The 26,094-nt window shown below is 32.4% G+C and overlaps 2 protein-coding genes across 3 annotated transcripts; both read right to left on the bottom strand.

The window, feature by feature from the left end:
• Positions 1 to 1,253: 1,253 nt before the first annotated feature.
• Positions 1,254 to 5,391, bottom strand: LOC120164153. The gene is made up of 8 exons (XM_039173901.1): positions 4,503 to 5,391; positions 3,638 to 4,259; positions 3,450 to 3,536; positions 2,361 to 2,558; positions 2,150 to 2,247; positions 1,756 to 1,855; positions 1,549 to 1,644; positions 1,254 to 1,450 (listed from the first exon to the last, which is right to left on the bottom strand). The coding sequence occupies exons 1-8, from the start codon at positions 5,294 to 5,296 to the stop codon at positions 1,388 to 1,390; spliced, it is 2,058 nt and encodes a 685-aa protein (XP_039029832.1). The 5' UTR covers positions 5,297 to 5,391; the 3' UTR covers positions 1,254 to 1,387.
• A 2,929-nt stretch (positions 5,392 to 8,320) lies between these two features.
• Positions 8,321 to 13,023, bottom strand: LOC120164151 (dihydroxy-acid dehydratase, chloroplastic-like). 2 transcript variants are annotated; one of them, XM_039173897.1, is made up of 14 exons: positions 12,453 to 13,023; positions 11,697 to 11,768; positions 11,279 to 11,326; positions 10,645 to 10,799; positions 10,375 to 10,569; positions 10,174 to 10,285; positions 9,949 to 10,018; positions 9,816 to 9,874; positions 9,578 to 9,701; positions 9,395 to 9,465; positions 9,118 to 9,219; positions 8,903 to 8,983; positions 8,623 to 8,781; positions 8,321 to 8,532 (listed from the first exon to the last, which is right to left on the bottom strand). In XM_039173897.1, the coding sequence occupies exons 1-14, from the start codon at positions 12,978 to 12,980 to the stop codon at positions 8,482 to 8,484; spliced, it is 1,827 nt and encodes a 608-aa protein (XP_039029828.1). In that variant the 5' UTR covers positions 12,981 to 13,023; the 3' UTR covers positions 8,321 to 8,481. The 2 variants fall into 2 exon arrangements, with proteins under 2 accessions (XP_039029828.1, XP_039029829.1); XM_039173898.1 differs by lacking the exon at positions 11,279 to 11,326.
• Between the last annotated feature and the right edge of the window lie 13,071 nt (positions 13,024 to 26,094).

Consider the following 26,094-nt stretch of genomic DNA (forward strand, 5'->3'; position numbering starts at 1 on the left):
TTTTGCTTCAATTTAAGTATGATTTTAAAAAAATTGAAAGCTAAGATGCTAAAACGAATCAAAACTAACAATTTAAATACTAAATATTTAGTTTATCCTAATTTTAATATGTACTTTTTTTAATCATGGGCTTGAGGGTCATTTTTGTCCCTGTAGTATACCAAATTTATCATTTTCGTTCATATCAAATTTTCGCATCAATTTAACCCTCAAAGATGTTTAATTGCATCATTCAATACCTTATCCCTAACTTAAAATCTTAAATTATAAACTCTAAGTTGAATTTAGGGTTTAGAGTGCATGGTTTAGATTTTATGGGTTATGATTTAAGGTTTAGTGTTTATAATTTAAGGTTTTAAGTTAGAGATAGGGTATAGAATGATATAATCGAGCAACTTCGATGCCTAAATTGATGCGAAAATACGATAGGAGCGAAAGTGATAAATTAGGTCTACTATAAGAGTAAAAGTACCCTTATGGCTTAATCTTGGATCTAATAATACAGTCATGATATTACTAAATTATACAGAATCAAATTGAAGATAATAGATATTGATTTTACATTAGAGAAAAGGAGCAATACTGAATAGTAAACAAGCAAAATAAGTTACAAATGTAATATACTTGGAATGAATCAGAATTTAATTTTAGGGTTCATAGGGCTTGCGAATTGGGGGAACATTATCGGTGATAAGAACGCGTACTTATACCCACTACTATAATCCATGACATATTCAACATTTTTCACTAAAATTCACTTAACTTTTTATTTGGTCCCTCCACTATATCCTAATCCAAAGATTTAGTCCCCATAATTTTACATAGTTTAATTTATTTAATTTCATAATATGATTAATAGGTCTAAATAATTATATTATAAAAAGGAGAAAATTATGTTAAATTTAAGTTCAAAGATTAAATCGAAAATTTTAATATGGGAGAGGTGCCAAAACCATGATCACCTTTTTGCTAAAAATTCAAAGGTACATAGAGGGACTAAAATGAACTTCTCGGTATCATAGAGGGACTCCTAGAATACTTATACCCAAAAAATAGTTGCTTTCAACGAAGTAAACTTCATTTAATCGCATGCCATTACTCTCTACACACTAGCTTAGAATGAAATATTGCCATCCTGATCCTCCCCATTAGCATGCATTCCATCTTTGCTCCGATGCAGTTCCGAGTTTATTCGCTCGTCAAATATACCGAACCTTTCCCCTCGTTGAGAGCTACATTTCGAGTCAACAGGCAAATTTTCTTCAGGGCTCGAATGGAGTTGGGAGGAAGTTTTATGAGTTTATTGAGAAGAATTATACCTACCTCCAAAGCATGTTGACTTAAGAGACCTTTTGCTTTCATCAATATTGTGCCGGAACATTCCCGTTCAAGCGATAGATGACTTGCAAACCGGGCATGACGTTTTCCTCATCAGCCATGGATCGATACACTGCCACATCGATTGAACAAAGCATCGATAAGCAACTTGAAAGCAATCTGAGAAAACGGAAAGCAAAGTGGCATTGTGGAGATAAAGAAAGGCATTACGTCCTTATGAAATTTATGCAGACAAGGAAGATGGCGAATAGTTTCTCCAATGGCAGGGGTTTCAAGACATACAGCGCAAGATTCGTAATTATCAGTCTGTTAATTAAAAAATAGTAGCGATTAGACCTGATAACGAAACATAAGCATCTGATGAGGAAATAAAGCTAAAAGAACGACTATTTAAATGGTGTTTTCTCACGCATTTACCTGTACTTTGGACAGTGGCAAACAGTTAATCTGGTTAACCGATGCACCGCCATGCTGATGATTGTTATCATCAAGGGTCAACAGCATTTCGTAATCGTTTCTGCAAGATAAAGTGAATGGAAGATTAATCAACACTGAAGTGTGATTTAAAATTGAATGGATGTCTACCAAAATTTAAAATTGTTCACATTGTATTATCATTGCCACTGCCAGAGCTGGTCTTTACCAAAGCAGGGGCCATATCGAGGCTGCATTTGCCTTACGCAGACCAAGCAATTACCATTTCAATCAACAATGGAACCATTGCAAACTCTAAATAAATTGTCAATCAAATGCATGGTATGATCATTCAACAGGGTCAAAACATGTCCATAATAGAAAAAAGAAATCTTACTCATTAAAATCACGTTGAACTTGGAAGATACGACTAGCCATACCCATGTCATCAGCATCTCCCAGTGCAGCCTCCATGGCTTCCAAAATGTCGAGTCTCTGTATCAGAAAGCCATGAATCAGTTATTGTTGAAACTTGAAAATAAAGCAATACATGATACACCAAAACTGTGTGTGTGTGTGTTTTTTTTGGGGGGGGGGGGGTATTTTACCATATCCAAGTCCATGTCTAAAGGGAATTGAAAATTCCTTGTCCTGGATGGTGCTGCTCGAGTTTGATTCAAAATTCGATTCCTCAACCTTGAAACTCTAGCAGAAGTGGGGAAATGAGTCTGCACTCCTCTCCTATTTGAAGAATTCTGAAAATTCCGAGATGGAGGCTGAATACGAGATTGCCTTGTTGAGCCTTGCTGCATAAGAGGCAAAGAATAATATTTAAGTACATAAAACAAAAATGACCGTAAGCAGGACATCTATTTTATACAACAAAAAAGGAAAACCTAGGTTGAATACTAGCATATATCATTATCATGATACTAGATAGGATAAATACAGATATAGGTCCTGCAAAAAAATGTCCTTCCACTCAACACAAACAGCATCAATGATATCCCATCTTTGCAGCTGCAGAGATTAGCTTCAATCAAAAAGAATAATAGAGCGATGGTCATTTTGGCCCTGCCGAAAGAGAAGAGAGTATTCATAAAGTTGGTTAGCTGTTAAGCATCTAAATACTGGTTCAGCAATGGATTCCTAACATAGTATCTATCATATCGATTGAAATAAAACCTACTTAAAATTATCTACGGATTCCATAAAATACAACTCACAAGAAAGGGATATTGGAGAAAAGGAGAGGAGGGCAGGAGAGTCAACTGATAATAAAAAGGAAACTGATAGAGAGGAACAAGAACAAGAGAATCCAATTAGCAATGATTAAGGAAATATTAACTTCCAATATTATACATGAAACCAAGGGGAAAATAACCACTTAGGAAGCAACACATTAAATCTTGTGTTGCTACGAGAGAGAGAGGGAGAGAGAGAGTCAACTGATAAAAAAAATGGAAACTGATGAGGAGGAACGAGAACAAAAGCATCCATTAGCAATAATCAAGGAAACATTACTAAACCAAGTCTATTCTACTTTTGACAGCAAGGCTCATGCCCACTGTATGGCATGTTTCAATTAGTACACAAACCTAGCAGATATATTACACCTTCGACCAGAATGGATTTCACGCATGCACCAAGTGTAGGTTAATGCAAAAAATAAAAGAAACAAAGCCAAGCTTACTAACATGATCTGGCTCATGGAGAGCCCGAAAAGGTGTAGGAAGGAATGCATCTTCCTCCTGCTGAAGTGCCCATGCAATGTTTTCATCAACCTGTTAAAAGGTTCATAAACATTTAAAGCTAAGCATGTAAATAAAAAAGTCAAAGATAAAAAGGGAGAAAGCATCAAATTGTCATCATAAAAGATCAGGACCTCATGATATAATTGTTCTTGGAGTTCACGGGCCAACATTTCATCCGCTTCAATTTGTCTTGCATTAGCTTCTGTGTCCTCATCATTCATAGAATCCATATGATTGGCATGTATCCCTCTCATTCGAGATGAGTTGTCAAGATCCATAACATCCGGATGTTCCGCAATATGAATTCTAGATGACCTTGAAGTAGATGATTCCAAAGATGAACAAAGAAACACAATGTCCGGGTCATTAGGAGTGGCCCTTGAGCTTTCACCATTATTTCTTGAAGATAATACATGTTTGATTTGCCTTTTAGGCAGCATGTTTGCATTAGAAGGTTCACTTGGTTGGTTTATTTTTGCGATCACAGGAGCTGTCTCAGTTGCATGAGTTTCAGGAGAATCACATAGAATCCTGATCTTTCCTTCACTAGCATGATTTCTTTTCACAAATCCATTTTCATTTTGTTGACTCACTTGACATCCAACACTATTAAACCCACTTAACTGATGTTCAGCTGCATGATCTACATTCTTTGAACGGTTGCGAGTGCTTCTCCATCCACCTTTTTCTTCAAAGCATGCATCTCTATTCGCATCACCAATACCATCAGCTTCTCCATTATTACTCATAGGACTGCAACAGGAGAACCACACAACCAAGATTCTCCAGATATCAATATAATATGTTCTGAAATAAAAATTAAAAAAAAAAACTAGTTGTTTTTTATCACATGCTATTCCAAAGGTTCTGACAGAACGTGCTTGTCTCTTTAGCAAAAGTTTTAGCACAAAAATGTAACCAATACACAATAGGAAGAAAACATCCAATAGACAATAGGCTAAGAAATCTAGCTAGAGAACAACACTTAAAATTTACCTGCCAGATAAATTAATAAAATTGATATCATGCTCCTTAGATGCATGAGGATGGGAAACTCTTTTTCCTTTACCATTATTATCATTATCTTCAGCAACTATCTCGCTAATCAAACAAGGACTGCTGCAATCCACATTCACAAAATTTTGTTCGGGTGTAAAGTTGCTTTGGGATTGCTCATTTTGTTTAGCCCTGATGGCTATGTTATGGGGGGAGATACAGCCATTTCGGACCAATCTTCTTTTCCCAACAGTTCTTGGTGAGGCAATTGATTGATGAGATGCAGGCAATTGTTTTTCCATTCTAAGAGGGGAACCATTAGAAAGACTTACCCCTTTTCCATTACTCATAACTGAATCTATACTTTTAAGTCCAATATCATCTACCTTTTCCTTTCCCTTGCAGCTATTTCCGGATGTTTCAGAAAATCTTGAAGAGTTAAATGCATAAAAGCCACCATTTCTCGGTGCCTGACCTTTTCTTCCTTCAGCTAAGAAGTTTTCAGATCCACTTTGGAGAGATTCCATTTCATTTACATGGTTGTGTGTTTTCTGTTCAGTTAAATCTAGGATGGCATGATCTTCAGGGAATCCAGATGATTTAGAAGGTAACTTAGAGCAAGGAGCTTTTCCTTTATCCTTGTCTTGCTCTCCAAGAGAATTTCTGCTTCTCTCTATTCTTGTTTTCCTAAATAAAGGAGCATGTTCTCGAGCATTCTCTACTGGAGATAAGACTATCGTGTTTTTCAGACGCTCAATTTCATAAGTATTGTCAGACAGTTTTCGCGGGTGCATATAATTTTTTCTATTGAGCCCATTTGCAGAAAGCAGTCTACCTCTGCCCCTTAGCCTATCCAAAGATCCTTCACCTGTAGTATCAGAACCTCCCACTTTGTCCACAAAGTTCCCTCCATGCACTTGCTTTAAAGATGGCCTATCAGGAGTGTCGGGTATGTCCACTACTGAATCGATGTCCATGTCCTCCATTTTCTGTATTACACAAAACATAAAAGTCAGTCCTTCACATGAAACTTCAATCAGAAATACATGAATTTGCATCTGGTCCAAAGGCAGATTAACAACATTACACTCCAAACTAAATGCCACCCCTAGAAAGGTCACCTTTTCATGATGATAATAAAAGCGCAACTTAGCCCACCTAATAAAATCAATACCTTACTCGCCTATATTACTCTTTCAGACTTTCTTAAAATGTTAATTATTCCATAAGCAACATAAAAAGCAATAGAGAAAGTTAGACATCAAAATCTCTCCTGCAGATGACTAATACAGCATCAGTATACAACAAGCGAAAGTAAAATTTTGCAAATATATTTTACTTACAGAAGCAGAACTTTCATGCATTTTTTATAACTTCGAATTACATAAACTGGTTCCTATTTAACGTATAAACTTTGAACACACTAAACATCCACATATCAAGCAAAGATGGAATCAAAGAACCATAGCCTTATACAATAAATACAAAATAGTGAAAAGAATCAATTTTTTTTTTAAAAAAAAAACTTGCTAGGAAATATCAAAATACATAAATTGACAACTAGAAAATTATTGTTACTATGAAGCATAGAAAAAAGCCTTTCTCAGTTATTACACCCAGGCAATAATTATTCAAATAGTAGCTTGATTATAATAAAATAAACCCTAAAAAAGAAAAATATCCAGAAATTTCTAATTCTAATAATATTAAATATTAATTCCTTTGAATTCCTGATATAAATTATACAAAATTGAATCTAAATCGATGTAGATAAACAATCATACCGATTTTTTTTTAAACTTTCTCCAGCATCGAGGGTTAATATTTTCAAGATTCACACATTAAAAAAAAAATTAACATAGCGTCACAAAAGGAAAAAACAAAAACAAAATCAAGGAATTTTGACATTGAGAAATTCAAAAAAATATTAATAATAGTCAGAAAAATCGTTACCAGATTTTGTTCGTGATGATCGAAAACGGAAAAATCGAAGAAAATTACAGAAGAAATTGTATCCTTCAATTCTCTAAGAATGCAATGCCATCAACGCTTCTCAAGAGCCTCAAGCCTCGCCTCTACAAATTTCGGTTTTGTCTCTCCAATCTTCAATTTGGATAACCCGGTCCGGGTCGAAACTGGATCTGGATACTGGAGCCCTATAAAATTTTGGCTAGGCTTGTTTTTGAAAAATAACGGGTCTTGTTTATTTATTAGGGCTGAGTAGCAGAGCGGTGGGTATTTATTACTCGATATCGAACTAAAATTAAAATTTTCAAAAATTTTCAAAAATTTTGAAGGGTTAAGTTTGTATTTTCTCCCCAAAAATATTAGGGTCTAACTAAAATTTTTGAGAGGCTGAATAAGAATTTTTTTTAAATTATGGGAGGGGATTTAATTGAGAACATTAAAAAACTTTAAAGTTTAACCTGAATTTTTAAAAGTTTTGGATATCAAATTAATTTTTTTTTTAAATTTAAAAACTAAACTCTAATTTTTTTAAATTTTGGGGGCATTGCCACCACTAGCCCTGGTTATGATCCGCCACTAAGAGGATGTATGGTATCATGTTTCAACGACAAGCAAAAAATAGATTAAAATGTGTTTGGGATAGTATCTCTAAAAATTTTAAATAATTTAAATATTTATTTTTTATTTCTATTTATTAAACATCATAATTCTATTATCATAAATTATTAATATATTTTTTTAAAATTTTTCTTCCCTATATAAAATTAGGTAAATTACATCAATCATCACTAAATTTTATTCTCTCTCTTATTTTACATATTGTACTTTAAATCTATTCAATTTCTTTACTGAACTTATTTATTTATTTGTCACTCCGTTATTTTCTCACTAACGGTGTTATAAATTAGTTGTTATATAGATGCAAAACGACTTCGTTTTGGTGAAAAATTCATTTTTCTAAAACGACGTCTTTTTAACGTTGTTAACTAGTTAACGGCGGAATGACAACAAAATCAAATGTATTAAGTTCAGTGAAAAAATTAAATAGATTTAAATTATAATTAGTAAAATAAGAGAAAGAATAAAATTTGGTGATAATTAGTGTAATTTACCAATAAAAGTATCTACTCATCCTTATGACAATAACGTAAGAATAAGAAGAAAAAAATCATTTTGATCGATGATAAGATAATATAATATTACGTTATTATATGTATGAACCAACTTACCTCAATGATTAAATAAATCGTTATTATTCTTAGAAGTTACGAGTTCAAACACCAACAGCTGTAATAAAATAATTGTTCATTTATTATCTAATGATTAAGAGTATTTAAATATATACTACTTTATAGTTTCATATTTCTCATTAACAACTAATTGTTGTCGGTCCATTATTGGATACCACATCAACAAAAAGAAAGCAATCTTGATAAAAAGGGTAAACTACACATTTAATACTTTAACTATCAATTTTGATCTGTTTTAATACCTAAATTTTCACTTTTTTCAAAATTATACCTAACATTTAATTTTTATTTCATTTTAGTATCCCACATTATAAACTTAAAACGTTTAACACCTAAATTATCAGTTTTGATCAATTTTAATACCTAAGCTTTCAATTTTTTCAAAACATAAGTAAATTTTAAACAGGGTACTAAAATAATCAAAAACTAAAATTTTTAAAGTCAAAATACTAAAATGAAACAAAAACTAAACTTTGAATATGATTTTGAAAAAGTTAAAAGTTTATATACTAAATCGGATCAAAACTAACAGTTTTGGTACTAAATGCATAATTTACCCTAAAAATAATAACATAATTGAGCGTTGATAATAATGAAATAACCCACAATATATATCTACGCGCGCACTATTATTAAACCCCTGGTCTGGTCCGAAAGCCATTGCAAGCCCCGAATGAGAAAGAAGACTACAAAAAGGAAATGAAAGATCTGAATGGTCTGTTTCACTCGGTTTTTACTCCGTTCGCTGGCCATTACCGCCTTTATTCATCCGTTACACACCCCTTTGAAGCCGGTTGCACGCTCTTGATGTACTGAAAATGGAAAGATGTTCATTAAGGAACCTACAGTCAATAATGTAGGCACTGTATGCATGGCTCCAATGCAAGATTATCGCTTCCCACCTTATGCAAAACTCCCCTGTCAGCCTTGTAAGGAGGCGGATTCCACTTCTTTCTCCGCTCGTTCAGTTCGGCATCTGTCAGCTCGACGTTTATGGCCCTCTTCTGAACGTCGATGCTGATGAGGTCCTCGTTTTGAACAAGACTGATGGGGCCACCCTCCTGTAAAACCAAATCCGATATCAAGCATAAATGAAGACAAATAACCAGATTATAATCAGGGGGCATACAGGTCAATGGAATTGCAAAATTATCTAGCAATTCGTGTGAGAAACTACTGCACCTGTGCTTCAGGGCATATGTGGCCTACAACGAATCCGTGTGAACCTCCAGAGAACCTACCATCAGTGAGCAAAGCAACATCCTGCAATATTCACTTACAGCATTCAAATCAAATACGATATTTAAAGGCACAAATTTTACACCAGCAGATAGAAAGATTGAGTTCGAGTTGAAAATAAAGGCGGTGATAGCCACATGGACTTGATATCACAGAACCTTCCCAAGACCTGCTCCCATGATTGCACTTGTTGGTGTCAACATTTCAGGCATGCCTGGTCCTCCCTTCGGCCCCTCCCCTCTAATGACTACTACTTTTCCCTGGAAATTTACGAGCGTAACCAATATTTGGAGTTTAGCCGATGCAAATAAATAAACAAAGTAAGCAGACAAAAAACAACTCTCGTATTCAACCGCTAATCAAAACCTCAGGCACATGGAACGTCCACTCCGCTACTAATCATAGAGAAACACTATGCTGCTTTGACTCGCATACCTTAAAGCTCGAAGGATTTTCAGAGATAGCTACTAGCATAGCTTCCTCTCCTTCAAAGACAAATGCAGGACCTAAAGAACAAAGTTTACAATCATTATGTATGGATGCAGCCTACATTCTTAACCATAAAATTGTAACAGTACAGTGACCAAGAAACTCAAAGTTAATATTCGAAAGGGGCACCAGAGAAATAGAGTCCTTCTTTTCCGGTAATTTTTGCTACAGAACCCTCGGGTGCAAGATTCCCTCTTAATATTTGGATGTGCCCTGTTTTCTTTATGGGATTCGACACTGGTTTTATGATTTCCTGAACATGAATTTTGGGTACTGATCAGACGAATTGCACATTCCATTCATGGCATCTCGAAGTTAATATATAAATGGAGCCTAGCCTTTTTGGTCGAAAATCACCGGTACCAACCTGTCCATCAGGTAAACGAGGGTAGCTTTGTGCATTTTCCGCCATAGTCTTCCCAGTCACTAGAGTGGAACTATCAGTGTATCAAGTATTAAAAAAATGAAAATTCAAGCTCTGAAATTGCAATAAACAATACCAGTCATGCAATCCCCGTCAAGATACCCGAACTCCAAAAGATAACGAATCACAGCAGGAGTGCCTCCAATCTATCAAAACATTTTTCCCCATTAGTTGAAATGATAGAATAGATAACATATACCAAGAAAGCTACTGATGACATGATTCATAAGCTATAGAAAAATAAAAAAAGAATCTTGAAAGAAAAGATCGACGTAGAAGATCGGCTGATGTTAATCTATACCTTGTGAACATCCTCCATGACATATTTACCACTGGGTTTCAGATCAGCCAGAAACGGAACCTCGTCACTAACCTTCTGGAAATCATCAAGAGTCAATTCTAGACCTACAGACCTGCCATGAATAATTCCAAGATTCATTTCCTCAGATTGTCAATAATTTTGAGGCCTAAGGGATATCTGCCATAAATTCTCAGTTCTCACCTTGCTATGGCAATTAAATGTAACACGGCATTGGTTGATCCGCCTAGAGCCATGACAACAACCATTGCGTTACGTAAAGATTTGAGGGTGATGATGTCTCGGGGTTTTAAATCCATTTTCAACAATTCTAGCAGATACTTTCCTGCCAAACGGCATTCATCCAATTTCAACGGGTCTTCAGCAGGTATTGAAGAGCTTATCAGGTACAAACAAACAATAGTAAGAAAAAAAAGGGAAGGCAAAATGTCAAATTCACAATCAAAATGACACCTGTAAGGAAGAGACATCCCCATAGCTTCAATTGCAGACGCCATGGTATTTGCAGTATACATTCCCCCACAGGCTCCAGCTCCAGGGCATGAGTTACGGATAACATCCTTTCTCTGCTCGTCGCTTATTTTCCCACTAACATATTCTCCATAACACTGCACGGCCAACCAAATGGGGGCAAAAGAACTTACAAGGTTACCAAAATTGAGAAAATGTACAGGTAATTTTGGATAAATTCACGTCATAGAAGTTAATCCTCCCATATTAGCATATGGTAGACATTCTAATGAATTTGCTTGATATTGGAAAAATTGAAACAGTCAGTTGGTCCTTATTTTAATCCACAACGGGGAAGAAGAAGAAGAGCGAAGAAAAAGCAAAGAAGCAAACTCTGCCCCTCAAGGGTCAGTACTACTAAAACAAGTGTAACTTTCTACACAAAAGATCATTGTATCCTCATAATTTCCCAAGTTCCTCGCGCTAATCCAAGAAATTTTCTTGTAATTCTTGCTCCCAAAGTCAAAAGAATTAACAGACAGCAAGGGTAAATTGAGGTCTAAAATCATGAAGATATGAAGAGAAATAAGTAACCAACTAGCCTAACAACATTCCTATGGCATATCATTGTGTTTACCTGGAAGGCAGATATTATATCGTATGAATTGCCTTGAAAATGGCCGGGCTGCAAAAGATAAGTATACAAATATATAAATAAACCATTGAAGTAGGACAACACCACCTAAATTTAGATTAACTCCACTTAATGTATTGAATGAAAATATGATGCATAAGAAACAATGGGAGAACCAATTCATTCAAAACAATACAATCATTCATTCAAATGAGTGTGTTCCACTTTGAAACCGATTCTTACAGACTTATATAAACAATATATGGGTGAAATGTGTATGTATTTATTAAAATCTAAAGAGCTGCCCTGATTTAACAAAGAACACTTGCAACAAAATGTAATAAGAGCAAAATTAATCAGATATAAAGAAAAAGGGAAGTTGATCTTCTACAGAAGTTATACTAGACAAAGCAGAGCAAACCTTGATGGTTCCACCATAAACCATAATACTTGGCCGATTGAGCCTCCCCATTGCAATAATTGTACCTGGCATCTACAGAACTACCCACCATTAGATTTAGATAGTTTCACAATTGAAAGAAGAAGAAAAACATCTTTCACATTATAATTTATGAATGTTGAGTTTTCTGGAAACAGAACAGAATTATCAAATAAATAAATAAATAGAAAAACTACTTGTGTTCTTCCATGGATCAACACTGAATCGTAGCTCACGGAAATCGACCCTCAAATTTTTCCAACAGTGAGGAGATAAGTTGAAGAATATAAAAATTTTCTTTCAGCTTAATTTCGAGGACATTCCAACACTGATTAAAATAGTTCAAACCAATCAAAGATTGCAGTTAGATCGGGATGGACCCAGGATTTTATGCTAGAGTGCGAAAACATATTACCAATAGAAAATACCTAAATTATATGAGAATTTAAAATTTTCAAGGGGTGACCGCCCCGCCCGCCCTGGTTAGCTTGGAGCTCCAAGCCTCCAACCCTTCCTCTAAGGCTCTCTAAACAATGACTCTAGTAAAGGATCATACAAGTTCAATCCAATCCTAACCTCCATTATTAAAATACACTACTTCAATGGATAAATTCATCACTTTGATTAGCTTTTGCCATTCATACAGCTTAATTCCTAGTATTTTCTCCTAATTCTCACAATTAAAAGCAATAAGCATAACAATAATTAAAAGGGTAAAGTTCGAATAATAAAGCTTACATTTTTATCACAACCAGGAATAGAGATATTCCCATCATACCACTGAGCACTCATCACAGTTTCAACGCTATCAGCGATCAAATCCCTCGACTGCAAGCTGTAGCACATCCCTCTCGTCCCCATCGAGATCGCATCGCTAACCCCGATCGTGTTGAATCTAAACCCAACCATCCCAATCTCTTCGACGCCCCGTTTCACCGCCTCCGACAGCTTCAACAGATGCACGTTGCACGGGTTGCCCTCGTACCACACCGACGATATCCCCACTTGGGGTTTCGACAAGTCGTCTTCCGACAATCCGACGCCGTACAGCATGGCCTGGGACCCTCCCTGTGACTTGGGCTCCGTTATTCTTGAGCTGTGTTTGTTGAGCTTTAAGGTTGGAGGAGATGAAGAGTCTGCTGTCACGGTTGCTTGGGACTGCGCGGTTATGTGAATACATCGGTGGCGGCGGTTTGTAGGGCCGGAGAGTGGCGGCTTTGTGGTGGGGACTACAGTGGTTCGTGAGGTTAAAAACGTGGCTTGCATGGCGGCGAGTGGCGGAGCGTGGTTTTAAGTTGCCTGTAGGAAAGGTGTCTGTCAGTCTGTGCTCTACTCGTACCATGCACTTGCTTATTTAAGTGTAAAATTTGCACCGAGTTTTAAGTTAAACTAGTAAATGAAATGGAAGAAAGTAAAATATATATATATATATATATATATATATATAATTAAATATTTTCTTAATTTTTAGTTGATAATAATTCAATAAATATTTGGAAAAATGATTATTTTGTCTAATTTAGAGTGGCATTTAAAATAATTTGACCCAAAAAATAAAATTTTAATTTATCTAATTTGAAAACAAAAAAATCTAAAAAATTGGAGGAAACAATGCTTAATTTATATACTTTTAAAACTAAAACACTATTGGAGGTAAATACCAGACTTTTATGTACTACCAATTGATGACATTCAAGGAGCAATAAGAACACCAAATAAGAAGATACAAAGAATGAAGGAAATGAAAGAGAACTGAAAATTATTTTTTGGAAAATTACACATTTGGAGGTAAATTCCAGGCTTTTAAAGGCGGGATATAGAAATGAAATAAAAACTAAACGTTAGATATACTTTTAAAAAAAATTAAAAGTTTAAGCACTAAAACGAATCGAAACTGATAGTTTAAGTACTAAATGAATAATTTACCCTTATTTTTACTAACAATGGCCTCATGCACCCACAGGAAGTTGGTTTCACGTTGCTTTCATTTCATTTTCTAAGGGTTAATTAAATTTGATCAAAACTATTAACAAATGCAATCACCATCCAAGCCTATCAGCCTCCACCTTTCTCCTCAAACACTCTCTTTTCCTTCATAGGATAAATGTAATCACCAACAGAGCAAATCAACCGTCGCCTTTCTCCTCCTAACACTTCCTTTTCCCTTATAAGATAAAAATAATCACCACCGGAGTCCGGATGAACGAAAACCAGGACACACACGACGACTCTAACGACATATCCACCGAGGCATTTGCAACTAAAGAAGAAGGGTAGTCGATGTACAGAAGTTTTTGCTAGACAAAGCAAAGCTGCAAACCTTGATGGTTCCACCATAATGCATAATACTTGGCCGATTGAGCCACCCCATTGCCATAATTGAAAGAAAAAAGGGAGAAAAAAAACATCTTTCACATAAATAAAGGCACGAGGTCATTGTACTTTTGAAAAAATCATTGTGGCTCTCCTATTATTTTTTTCTCTCAATTTGAGTCTCTAACTCAGAAAACAAACCTAATATGGCCTTTGACCAGCACTTTACATCGTTTAACCGTTACAGTGTTGATATGGCAGTTCATGGTGCTGAAGTGGAGGTCCACAGTACTGACATGGCGGTCCATCTGTCATGTTATCCACCACGTTATCAACTACCTGGATTGCCACATCAACATCGTGGACCACTATATCAACACCGTGAACTATCACATCAGTACCGTAACGATCAATGACGGAAAACATTGGTAAAAATACCACATTGACCTTATTTTATGAGTTGGAGGATCACATTGAAAGAAAAAATAATATGAGAGTTACATTGATAAAGAAACTATTTTAGTATTTTTTTACGAGGAGACTTTTCAATGTTATATTGAAAATGACTACCTCATTAACTAAAGATGTGATTCCTTTAACAATAAAAAAGAGCAAATATGCTAAATAAACAAGTCAACCAAAATCAAGAGAAACAATGGAAAAAGGGTAAAGTTGGAATAAAATTAGTGGCGTTTATGTTCCAAGCACCGCTATAAACGCCGCTACAAACTTGTTTTCATGTATTGCACAAAACAAAGTACTCATGCCTCAGGCGGTGTCCTAATCGTCGAATGACTCTCTCGACTTAGATTTCCACAATCTTCTTATCATAGGAGACTTTCACTTAGACTAGCGCTCGGTGTGACTTGCCTTGATCGGGATCCTCCTCATCATGGTTGTATGGTTTGAGCAAACTAACATGGAAAGTCGGATGAGCTTGGATGGTCGAAGGCAACTCTAATCTGTAAGCCATGTTGTCTACTCTCTTCACAACTTTGAACGGACCCTCATATCTTCGCACAAGCCCTTTGTGCACCGTCGGGTTGCGCAAGATTCTAGTCAAATTCGCAAGGACTAGATCACTAACCTGGAAATATAAGTCCCTCCTCTTTTTATTTGTTTTTCCTCTTTTTCTCTTCCTTTGATATCCACTAAAACGGTAAGGGATGAGAATGGTAGTGATGAAAAGTAGGCCGCAAGTGGTTAAGAGATAAGTTTATTGCATCATATGTCCCTAAATATTTTACATTGGGTTTTAAACATCTGAATATTCTAATTTCATCTTTAAACTATGATTTTTTTTCTAAATTATTCCTTGAACTTTTGAACATTCTAATCTCATCCCTAAACTATGACCTCCTTTCTAAATTAGTCCCTAAACTTTTAAATGTTCTAATTTCATCCTCCAAATTCATCCAAATATGTAATTAGTTTCAACCATAATTTAACCTAAATTTTATTTTTTTCCAAACATATCATAATATAACTTGGCCTAATAGTTTTATTACCAAGGGATATGATTAGTATATATGCATAGTTTGGAATGGAATTGGAATGTTCAAAAAGTTTGGGGACCAATTTAGAATGAAGGTCACGATATGGGAATAAAATTGAAATGTTCAAAAGTTTGAGGACTAATTTAGAATGAAAAACATAGTTTAGGAATGAAATTGGAATATTTAAAAGTTTAAAGATTAATTTAAAATGAAGGTTATAGTTTGAGGACATATGAAAGCTACTCAAGTAGAGATAATGGGTTTAAGTGCAATATAGGATGAATTCAAACTTAGAGGATCAAAATAAATTGTTTTGAAATTTTTTTGCTCTGACAACCGTGGAAGATAGCAATCAAAGTTATGATTGACTATGGTTAGCAGTGCCTAAGTTAGTGCATATAATGCAAAAAAATCCAAGTTAACACAGAGCTAGATACTTAAACAAACGGTCCACCGACTAAAATAAGAATGATTCGAAAGTTAAGTGATTAGATTAAAAAAGTTTAAATTTTAATAACTAAATTAAGGGTAAAAAAAAGTTGAGCGATTAAATTCTTAATTTATCCTTTAAACAAAGGAATGCTTTTCAAAATCACTTTTAGGACCAAAATCACTTTTCAGAAAAATTATTTTTTAATAAAATTAAATTTAGGTGGATCAAATTATATTTTGTATAAAGATAAATTAGATCAGGTCAAATTAGGGTGGAGGATAAAAATTATCCAACCTGACATAAGAATAATAATATAATTTATTCATATAAATATATACATCATTACTATAATACCCTTTTCATAGACTTTTTAAATTGAATATTTGTTTTACATCAAGTCAAGTTAAATTAAATCTATATTCTAAAATATCAAGTCGAATCAAAACAGATTCTCATATAAAGTATAAATTTTTTTTTATTCAAATTAAATGATGAATAAATATTTTCAGATAATATCAAATAAAAAATAAGAGTGTTCGAAATCAAGTATTTGCATTTTCAGGTACCCAAAGTATCGGGAACCCAATTTTTTGAGTAATATATTTGTGGGTCTGTGAACCGACCCGTTAAGTCCGGGTACCTGGTAATCAGGCACCCATAAAATTCAGATAACCGTATTTTCAGATAATGGGTACCCAGTTCATCTATTTTTTAATTGTTTTAATTAAATTTTTTTAAATCACATAGAAAATACATAAAAAAATTTAAAGTTCATTATAAACCCATACACAAAAATTAATGATTTAATGTTAGTTTTAAAGATAAATATTTAGATATATATATATATATATATATATATATATTAAAATTTATTTTCAAAAAACATTAAAATTATTAATATCGATCGTGATTTTTTTCAGATCTCATATTAACAAATAAATAAAAACTTTTTATAAAATTTAAAATTACATAATACAAATTTTTAAAAAAATAGATATTTAAATTTAATTTTAAGATAGAAGTATTAATAACTTAAAAAATATAATTTAAACTATATATATATAACTGGGCCGGGTTGGGTACCCAAATATAAAAAAAAATTGGCCCACCCAACCCAACTATCCAAAAAAAAAATGAGTCAAGTACTAGACCTGATCGAGTAATTTTTTTGAAGTAATTGATTTTTTAAAAAATTGAATTAACAGATCGACGGACCGAATCAACCGAGTTAAATATTTTTGAACACCCATAATAGTGAAAAGTACATATTTTCATATCAAATTGATCACAAACCAACCAAACCCACTACCATCTCCACAAATACGGCCCTACACATTCGTCCATTTTCTTAATAATAAAAAGTACATATTTTCATATCAATTTGAAAGCTTCTTATGTGAAGAATAAAAAGTATAGTCCTCCAATTTTACCACATTTACGCATTCATCCATTTTGTTTTGATTGTGTCCATGAATTGTGAACCTGAAAGCCACGACACATTCCACCTTTGAGGTAAAAAAAACAAGTTATTACGCAATGTAGTGTACACTATTGACTCTCAATTTAAAACTAACTTAAAATATTAACAGCTATACTCAATTAGATCATTTTGTCAAACATGTGACAAATACATGCACCAAGCTTGACTTTAAAGAAATACAGATCATATTGGTGTAAAGATCAACTTCACTTGTTCATTTCTTTCTTGAACTTCTCTATCATCAAATTCGTCACTAACTTTATCACAAAATTCGCTTATAGCTTCCTATTAGTTATGCACCAACTTTGAATATCAAATTTACCACTAACCGTGCAATCCAATTCATCACTAAATTTGTGACAAACTTGACACTAGTTTCAACACCAGACTTGCCTCTAGTGACTGCTACATTTTCCTGGAATTTACAAGTTCAGAGTTTAGAAAAGGCATAATACCAAAAATAGACAAGATTTTATCAAAATAGTTATTTTGACCCCTATTCTTTTTGAAACCTTTTAACCCAACGTTTCACTTTGACGCAAAAAGCTCCATCCACATATGAAAATCATTAATTAACACACGATTGGAAGATCAAAATAAGAGCATTTTTTAACCTAAAACGAAAGGGCCCGAGATAAAAAGAATAAGTGACAGTTATTATTTTATCAATAGTTACGAGTCTTTTTGCCCAATGATCCCAAAAAAAATAAGGAACAAAATGACCATTTCGGTAAACATTGGAGGCTAATTTTGATATTATGCCTTTAGAAAATGCAGATTGATATATACAAGGAATTCACATTCAAACTTGCAATCTTGACAGAAATTTAAACAGAAGATCATGCTAAAGAACAAAGAAGATATGTATGGTAAAAACCCTCAGGATTGCCACTTTAAGACTGCCATATTAAGCACACATTTATTCAACTGCTGCTGTCAACTCAACAAGTTTTGGTACCCTACATTCGAGTTGGGAAGTTATTCTGTCAAATGTTTTACACCACTCTCCATTTAATTTGTTACCATTAACAAGGTCAACAAACTTGATACCACAAAGACTGAAATGTTTAGTCTTTCATTGGAATGAAAAAATTCTCTTGCAATTCTAGTAAGAAATTACTGCACCTGTGGTTCTGGGCATATGTGCCTACAATGAATCCATGTGAACCTTCAGAAAACCTACCATCGGTGAGCAAAAGAATAACCTGCAGTATTTACCTACAGCATGCAGATAAAACACCATTTAGAAAGGCACAGAATTTACACCAGCAGTTGGATGTTCTAGTTGAAAATAAACTGTAGAGATTGTAAAAGAAAGCGCCAAAAGGGGATAAGAAAGTTTTGCAACAATTCAAAGAGCAATTCAACATAGTAATGCTTTCAATAATCACAGAATTGAGATCTTGCATGTTTGGAAAATTTTAAAATAGCATCTTAGGAGAATAATTAACAAGAACTTGATATCACAGCACATTTCCATGGAAATTTAAGAGCATAACCAAATATTCAAAGCCTCAACCATGATACTTTAAGACCAATTACCAACCAAAAACTTGCAAATGTACCCTCCACTTGGCAACTAATCACAGAGAAATCGTTATGTATGAATGCAGACAACATTCTCAATCATAAAATTGTAACAGTACAAGGACCTAGAAGACCAAAAGTTGATATTAGAAAAAGAAATATAGTCCTTTTTCAGTAATTCCTACTACAGAAACCTCCAGTACAAGAATCACTCCTAATATTTGGATGTGCCCTGCTTTCTTGATGGAATTTGACAATGGTTACATGATTTCCTGGAAATGTTTTTGGGGAACTAATCAGAAAAATTGCACATAACATTCATGGCATCTCAAGGTTAATATATAAATGGAGTCTAGCCTATATGGTGGAAAATCAACATTACCAACCTGTCCATCAGGTAAACGAGGGTAGCTTTGTGCATTTTTTGCTTTGTCTTCCCAGTCACTAGAGTGGAGTTACTAGTGTGTATCAAATGTTAAGAATATTGGAAATTAAAGCTCAGAAATTACAATAAACAAAGAAATTTAATAGAATCAAATTTGACAATAATTTGTCTAGTCATCCTTAACACATTTCCGCAAATTTGTCCTCAAATTAATAAAAAAATAAAAATGAAAAATATTAGCGATTTAGAAAAATCAATACAATTAAAAGAAAAAAATAAGTAGCAAAAAAATTATACTGACATAAAAACATGGAAAAATTAAAAAACTGTTTGTAATACACATGTAGGGCTAAGATATATAAGGCTGATAGAGTAAACAAGCAGCTTTGTTCAAATTGGGACATAGACAAATACATTATTTGGTACCTCAATTTAACATATTTTATAAATGGGGTGTTCATGGTTTAAATTTCTTTTTTAATTTATCATTTTAAATTTGATGGTAAAATTAATAGAAGACTATAAATTTAGTGACAAAGTTAGTGACAAATTAGATGAAAAAATTATGTCAATTGTTCTTTGTCATCAAATTCATCACTAACTTTATCACCAAATCTACAAGTAACTTTCTACTAACTTAGGTATCAGCTCTAAGCATAAAGTTTACCAGACTTTGTGGTCCACTTCAATACGAAATTAGCAGCCAACTCCCCTCCAAACTTCAAAACCAAATTTATCAACAAATTTACCCCTTCCATTGTTGCACTTTGCCTTGTCGCTCCTCTAATGACTGCTACTTTTCCCTGAAAATATACCAGCATAACCAACCATTCAGAGTTTGGCCAATATAAATAGATACACAAGGAAAGTAAGAAGTCTAATTTATTCAACAAATTCTTTCCTAAAACCAAAGAATGAACAGAAAATTGCCTTTATCCATTCCCAAATGAAAAGAAAATTGTCAAAGACATATGAGGAAGAAGAAGAAAGAAATAGAAAAGAACTAGATTAAAATCTCGTGATTTCAGGAAAAAGCAAAGCAAAGCATATGTAAAGCCAAAAAAGCATTAACAAAATATAAAATGCATTGAAAAAAGTAACCTATAAAAAAGATTATATAATACTAAAAAAGGAAACATAAGATCACTATTAGTCTTAGTTTTGAAAGCACCAAATTTGCCTAGGAATAATTTGATATATTGTTTATATTTAAAATCAACCATAAAATTAAATATATATTATGTCTTTTGTGCAAGTCAAACACCAAGATGCATATTTGAGTCCAAATAAATAATAAAGTAGCTATAACATCATTCCTATGGCACGTACTATGTCGTTTTGCATGGAAAATGATAGTGTTGAAAAATAAATAAACCTTTAATATAGGACAACATGTCACCACCTAAACGTTGATTAAATTCAGTTCTCATGTTGTGTGTATATTATTTATTTTAGTATTTGTGTACGACACTTTAATATAAAGAGATTTACTCCAAGGATCCTTCTAAAAATATAAAAGAACTTTATAAAAACATAACTACATTGTGTTGGATACAAATATATTTGACAACCACAGCATGCACTGCACGTGCTGTTAATGTTTATATTTAATTAATTTACCATTTGGGTAACCTACAATTTAACCATTACTTTTACTACTAACTAATTTGGATGAAAGAATAATTATAATAAACTAAAAATCATTAGTCTATTCATTTTAGTACCTAAAGTATTTTTGGGTCAAAATAAATAACTAAAGCATACTTTCTTCTTCATTTTAGTAACTAAAATATTTTTGGGTCAAAATAAATATATAAAGTTATCTTTATATGTCAAAATTGGTACTTCAACTATTCAAACTTTTTCATTTAAGTTCTAAAAAAATAAATACTTTAAGATACCTACTTTGACAACAACAATAAAAAAAATATAAACTTGAGGTACTTAAATGAAAAAGTTAGTATACTATAGATACTAATTTGTTACATAATCCTTCTAGAAATGGGGATTTAACTTCATATATTTCATTGTAATCTTATACTGTAAGCCTTCTCAATTTCCAGAATAAACAATGCATGTATCCGTCCAGGTGCAACTTTCTACACAAAAGATTATGGTACCCTCATAATTTCGCAAATACCTAACACTAATCCAAGAGATTCTCCTGCAATTATTGCTACTATGATTTACCATTTCGTTTACCTGGAAGGAAGATTGAATGCACTTGAATGTAACGTGCGGCCAGGCTGCAAGAGACAAGTACGCAAATATATATGTGAATCATTGAAATGAAACAACACCTAAATTCAGATCAACCACACTTAAATGTACTCCTATAATCAAATTCAATTCATACAAAAATTCAAGCATATATAACAATACACTGCGATTTAGAAACAATACAAGGATTGATTCGAATGGTGGGTATAAATTCATTAGAAAATTCAAGAACATCATCACAAATTCAATACTACTATCAGCAACCGATCGAAATCCTATCGCTAACCACGACCGCATTGAATCTAAACACAACGATTCAAACCACCTCGAGGACCCGTGACGGATATCACCACATAAAAAGGGTTACGCCGGCGGCGGCTGAACCTTTATTCCCCCCATAATCAGTAGAGTAAAAGAACACAAGGGTTTACCTTTCAGGCGGAATGCAAGACTATTTATAAAAGAAAATTAGGGTTCGCATTTCAGAAGAAAAATATAGGGCTTACGTGTTATCACTTGCACCTCACATCTGCTAACACTCCACTAATAATTCTCTTATTTTTTATAATTATATATTTAAAAAAAAATGTTTATATATTTTTTAAGATTTTTTAATTCTCTTATTTTTTATACATTTGAACTAATAACTAGTTAGTTTAGAGGATGAGACACTAAATCCTTTAAGTAAGGTCAAAGATTTGAATTATTACGGTTGTGAATAGAGTAAATTAGGTTTTGAGGATCTTACTTACATCTGCAATACTCGATCAGAATTAATTAATAAATATAAATGATACAATTGTTAATACCGGAAAAAATTACTTACACGTTTTGTTTCAAAAAAAAATATTTTCAAATTTTTAAATCTAACATGCCGTGATGTGTTCTATTAAAGCCATGCCATTTTAGTAGAAAAGGGAATAGTAATGGAAAATGGTGATAAATGTTTGGGTAAATTATGTATTTAGTGCCTAAACTATTAGTTTTAAACTCTTTCAGTACTTAAATTTCAATATTTTCAAAATTATACCTAAATGTTAGTTTTTGTTTCATTTTAGTACCCATTCAAAATTTAACGTTAAGTTTTGAAAAAATTGAAAGTTTAGGTAGTCAAACGGACTAAAACTGATAGTTCACGTACTAATTGCTTAAGTTTTTAACTGTTGGGTACTAAAATGAAATAAAAACTAAACGTTCGGTATAGTTTTAAAAAAATTAAAAATTTAGACACTAGAGAGATTGAAACTAATAGTTTAATACTAAATGCGTAGTTTACCCTAAATGTTTTACGACATAAAATAAATCAAAGAAATTTAAGATACATTGGATATATAAGTAAGGTTAGAAGCTTAAATTATGACGTTTTGAATATAATAAATTATATTGAAATGATTATTCTCCTAATGAATTTATATAATATTTGATTTGAATTAATCTATTAATAAATCAGATATAAATAATTATCCTCCAATATTTGTATAAATGATCACTTTGTTCCCTATATTTTTTTTTGGAGTATTTTAGCCCCTTAAGGTTTTATTTTGGAGAAAAATATCATCTGATTAAAATAAAATTGTTAGTTGACTAACTGTCAATATTTCAAACGGAATTGATAAGTCCATATGTGATGTTATTTCAATAAAAAGTATTTTTAGAATAAACTATAACTATAATTAATGGCATATGCACTTATAAATATATATTTAAAAATATTTTTTGATGACGTAGAATTACACATTAACATGCCACATCAATAGGAAGCGTTGACTGTTAGGAGATAATTTTTTTATTATGCCTTAAATAAAACAATGATAATCTTTAAAGGATTAAATTGCATAAAATGCAAACTGCAGAACTAAGAACTAAATTGAGAAGATATAAAACAATGGAGGACCAAAATTGCATTAGCCAACTTTAGAAAGTTGGATAATGAAAGTGCTCTGAACGGTCTTCTCGTTCCGCATTGTAAAGCGCGCTGAACAGACATCTTCACGTGAAGTCTTATTAAACTGTCGTCACCTTTTTGAAAAGAATATATATAATCATTAATGTATATTATTTATAATTTTAATTAAAATTAAGATTATAAATTAATTGACAAAATGATATTTGAGGTATATATACTTAAAAAAACTGTGGACCCAATATTATTTTTCTTTAAATGTGATATTTTAATTGAGAAAATAAATTTAATATGTCCATTTGATCAATATTTTTTATCGTTAATTGTTATAGCATTGTTATGGTGATCTATAATATTGATGTGTCAGTCTATGACGGTTGATAATATGAAGGATAACAAGATAAAATTGGCTAAAATGATAATTCAAGCATGACAAATAGACTATCATATTAGTATTGTAGATAGTCACGTCAGTACCATAACAGACAAATAGACTAAAATCACATTAAATTTATTTTCTAAATTAGAGGACTACATTGAGTGTAAAATAATACGAAAACTACATTCAATTTTATTTTAAATATATGGACTCTATGTCTTTTTGTCAAATTAATTCAAATACCGTTTCGATGGAGGAAAATGACTAAAATCATTTTTTTTATATTTAATAAATATTATTGTAATAAAATAAGTCCGAATATATTGTCCATCATATATGGGAAGAAAATGCAATTTGGGTAGTTCAAGCTTGGGGCCAAGGCTTGGGCCCAATTGATTTTAAAATACATAATAAAAACAAGGAACATAAAATGAGAAACTATATATATGTGAGATAGTGAGGTTGGAAATAATTATGGGAAATATCTCAAATTAATTGAATAATAATTGTTTATATATTGCAGGAATCAACTTACCTCGGTAGTTAAAGGAATGGTTGTTGTTCCTAGAGGTCATGGTTTCAAGCGCCAAAGGCTATAACAGGGTGATTGAGCGTTTATTGTCAAATGATTGAGAGTATTTAGAAGAGATACTTCCTTGCAATCACTTCAGCTTAATCAAAAATAATAATTGTTTAAATGTTAAATTTTGAATAAATTAAACTTAAAATATATAATTAAAATAAAATGAAAAAAAACGAAAAAACACAATATAATAAAAAAATAAAGGTCAACTACACATTTAATACATAAATTATTAGTTTTGGTCAATTTTTCAAGATTGACCAAATTTGTTTATTTCATTTTAGTACTCATATTAAAAACTTAACATTATGTTTTGAAACAATTTGAAAGTTTTAGTACTAAAACAGACTAAAAATTGACGGTTTAGGTACTAAATGCATTAAATTTTTAATGGTGGGTACTAAAATGAAACGAAAACTAATCATTAGGCATGGTTTTAAAAATATTAAAAGTTTAGGTATTAAAACGACCCAATACTTTATCAAAATGTTACCCTATCTCCAAACTAAGATGGTTTTACAAGCTTAAACTTAGGTCAAAATAGATAGAAGTAGACCAAGGATGGAGCTATATAGGGAGCGGGAGGGGCATTTGTTCATCTCAAAATGTTTAGTTTAATAACATTTTAGGTCCTTATCAGTTTGAATTTAAGTAAAATGAGACTTTTGGCTCCTCAAAATTTTAGTTTAAAAATATAATAAATCTTTATTATTTTAAAATTAAGTACATTGTCTCTTTCAATATTTGATCATGATTCCGTCCCCGAAATAGAACACTTAATGAGGAGAAGGATGACATACTTTATCATCAAACTTCTACTAGGCTTTCCACCAAACATGTCACTTACATACCACCAAATTTAATACCCTAACTTTATCCATCACCTTTGTAATTAACTTTGTCACTATTTTTGTTGTAAAGTTTAGGGTAAATTACACTGATTATCACTGAACTTTATTCTCTTTTTTATTTTACTCAGTGTATTTTATAAATTCAAATTTATTCCATAACATAAAATTTTACGTTCATCTTTTGAGATAGAGCCTACATTCTTAAACGTAAAATAAAATTGTGACAATATATTTACCATGAAGATATAAGGTAAAAAAAAAAAGAGTAAAGGCACAAGAGAAATATAGCCCTTTTTAACCATTTTCAACAATTTTTAGAAGGATTGTAAATGAGATAAGACAGATTGTGAGTTATTTAAGATCAATTTAGTTGAAGTTCGATCAACACTCAAATCGAATGAATTTGACTTAAACTCAAACTCGACTCAAATTCTTAACAAGCCGAAGCAAGCTATCTTATATTTGACTCAAAAATCTTACAAGCAACTCGAAGAAATAATATATTGATTTTTTAGATTTTTTAAATTAATATATTAACAATATTAATATTTATATGTTATTTTTAAAATACAATATAAGGTTTTCATGTGCTTAAGGTTCGAGCTCGAGTTTGAGCTTTAATTGAGCTAAGTATGAGAATGTTTTGAGTTCAAGTTTTTTTCAAACTCGAGTCAAACTTTAGTTTTTATTTCAAGTTGAGCTTGAAGATTTTAAACTCGTAAGCTTTCGAGTTAAGTTGAGTTTCAATTTTTTTATTTCAATCTTGAATCGAGCTTAATAATTTTAGATTCGTAAATCTTTGAGTCGAAT

This window comes from Hibiscus syriacus, unplaced genomic scaffold, assembly GCF_006381635.1.
Source record: "Hibiscus syriacus cultivar Baekdansim isolate YM2019G1 unplaced genomic scaffold, ASM638163v2 tig00111505_pilon, whole genome shotgun sequence".
Classification (NCBI taxonomy): Eukaryota; Viridiplantae; Streptophyta; class Magnoliopsida; order Malvales; family Malvaceae; genus Hibiscus; species Hibiscus syriacus.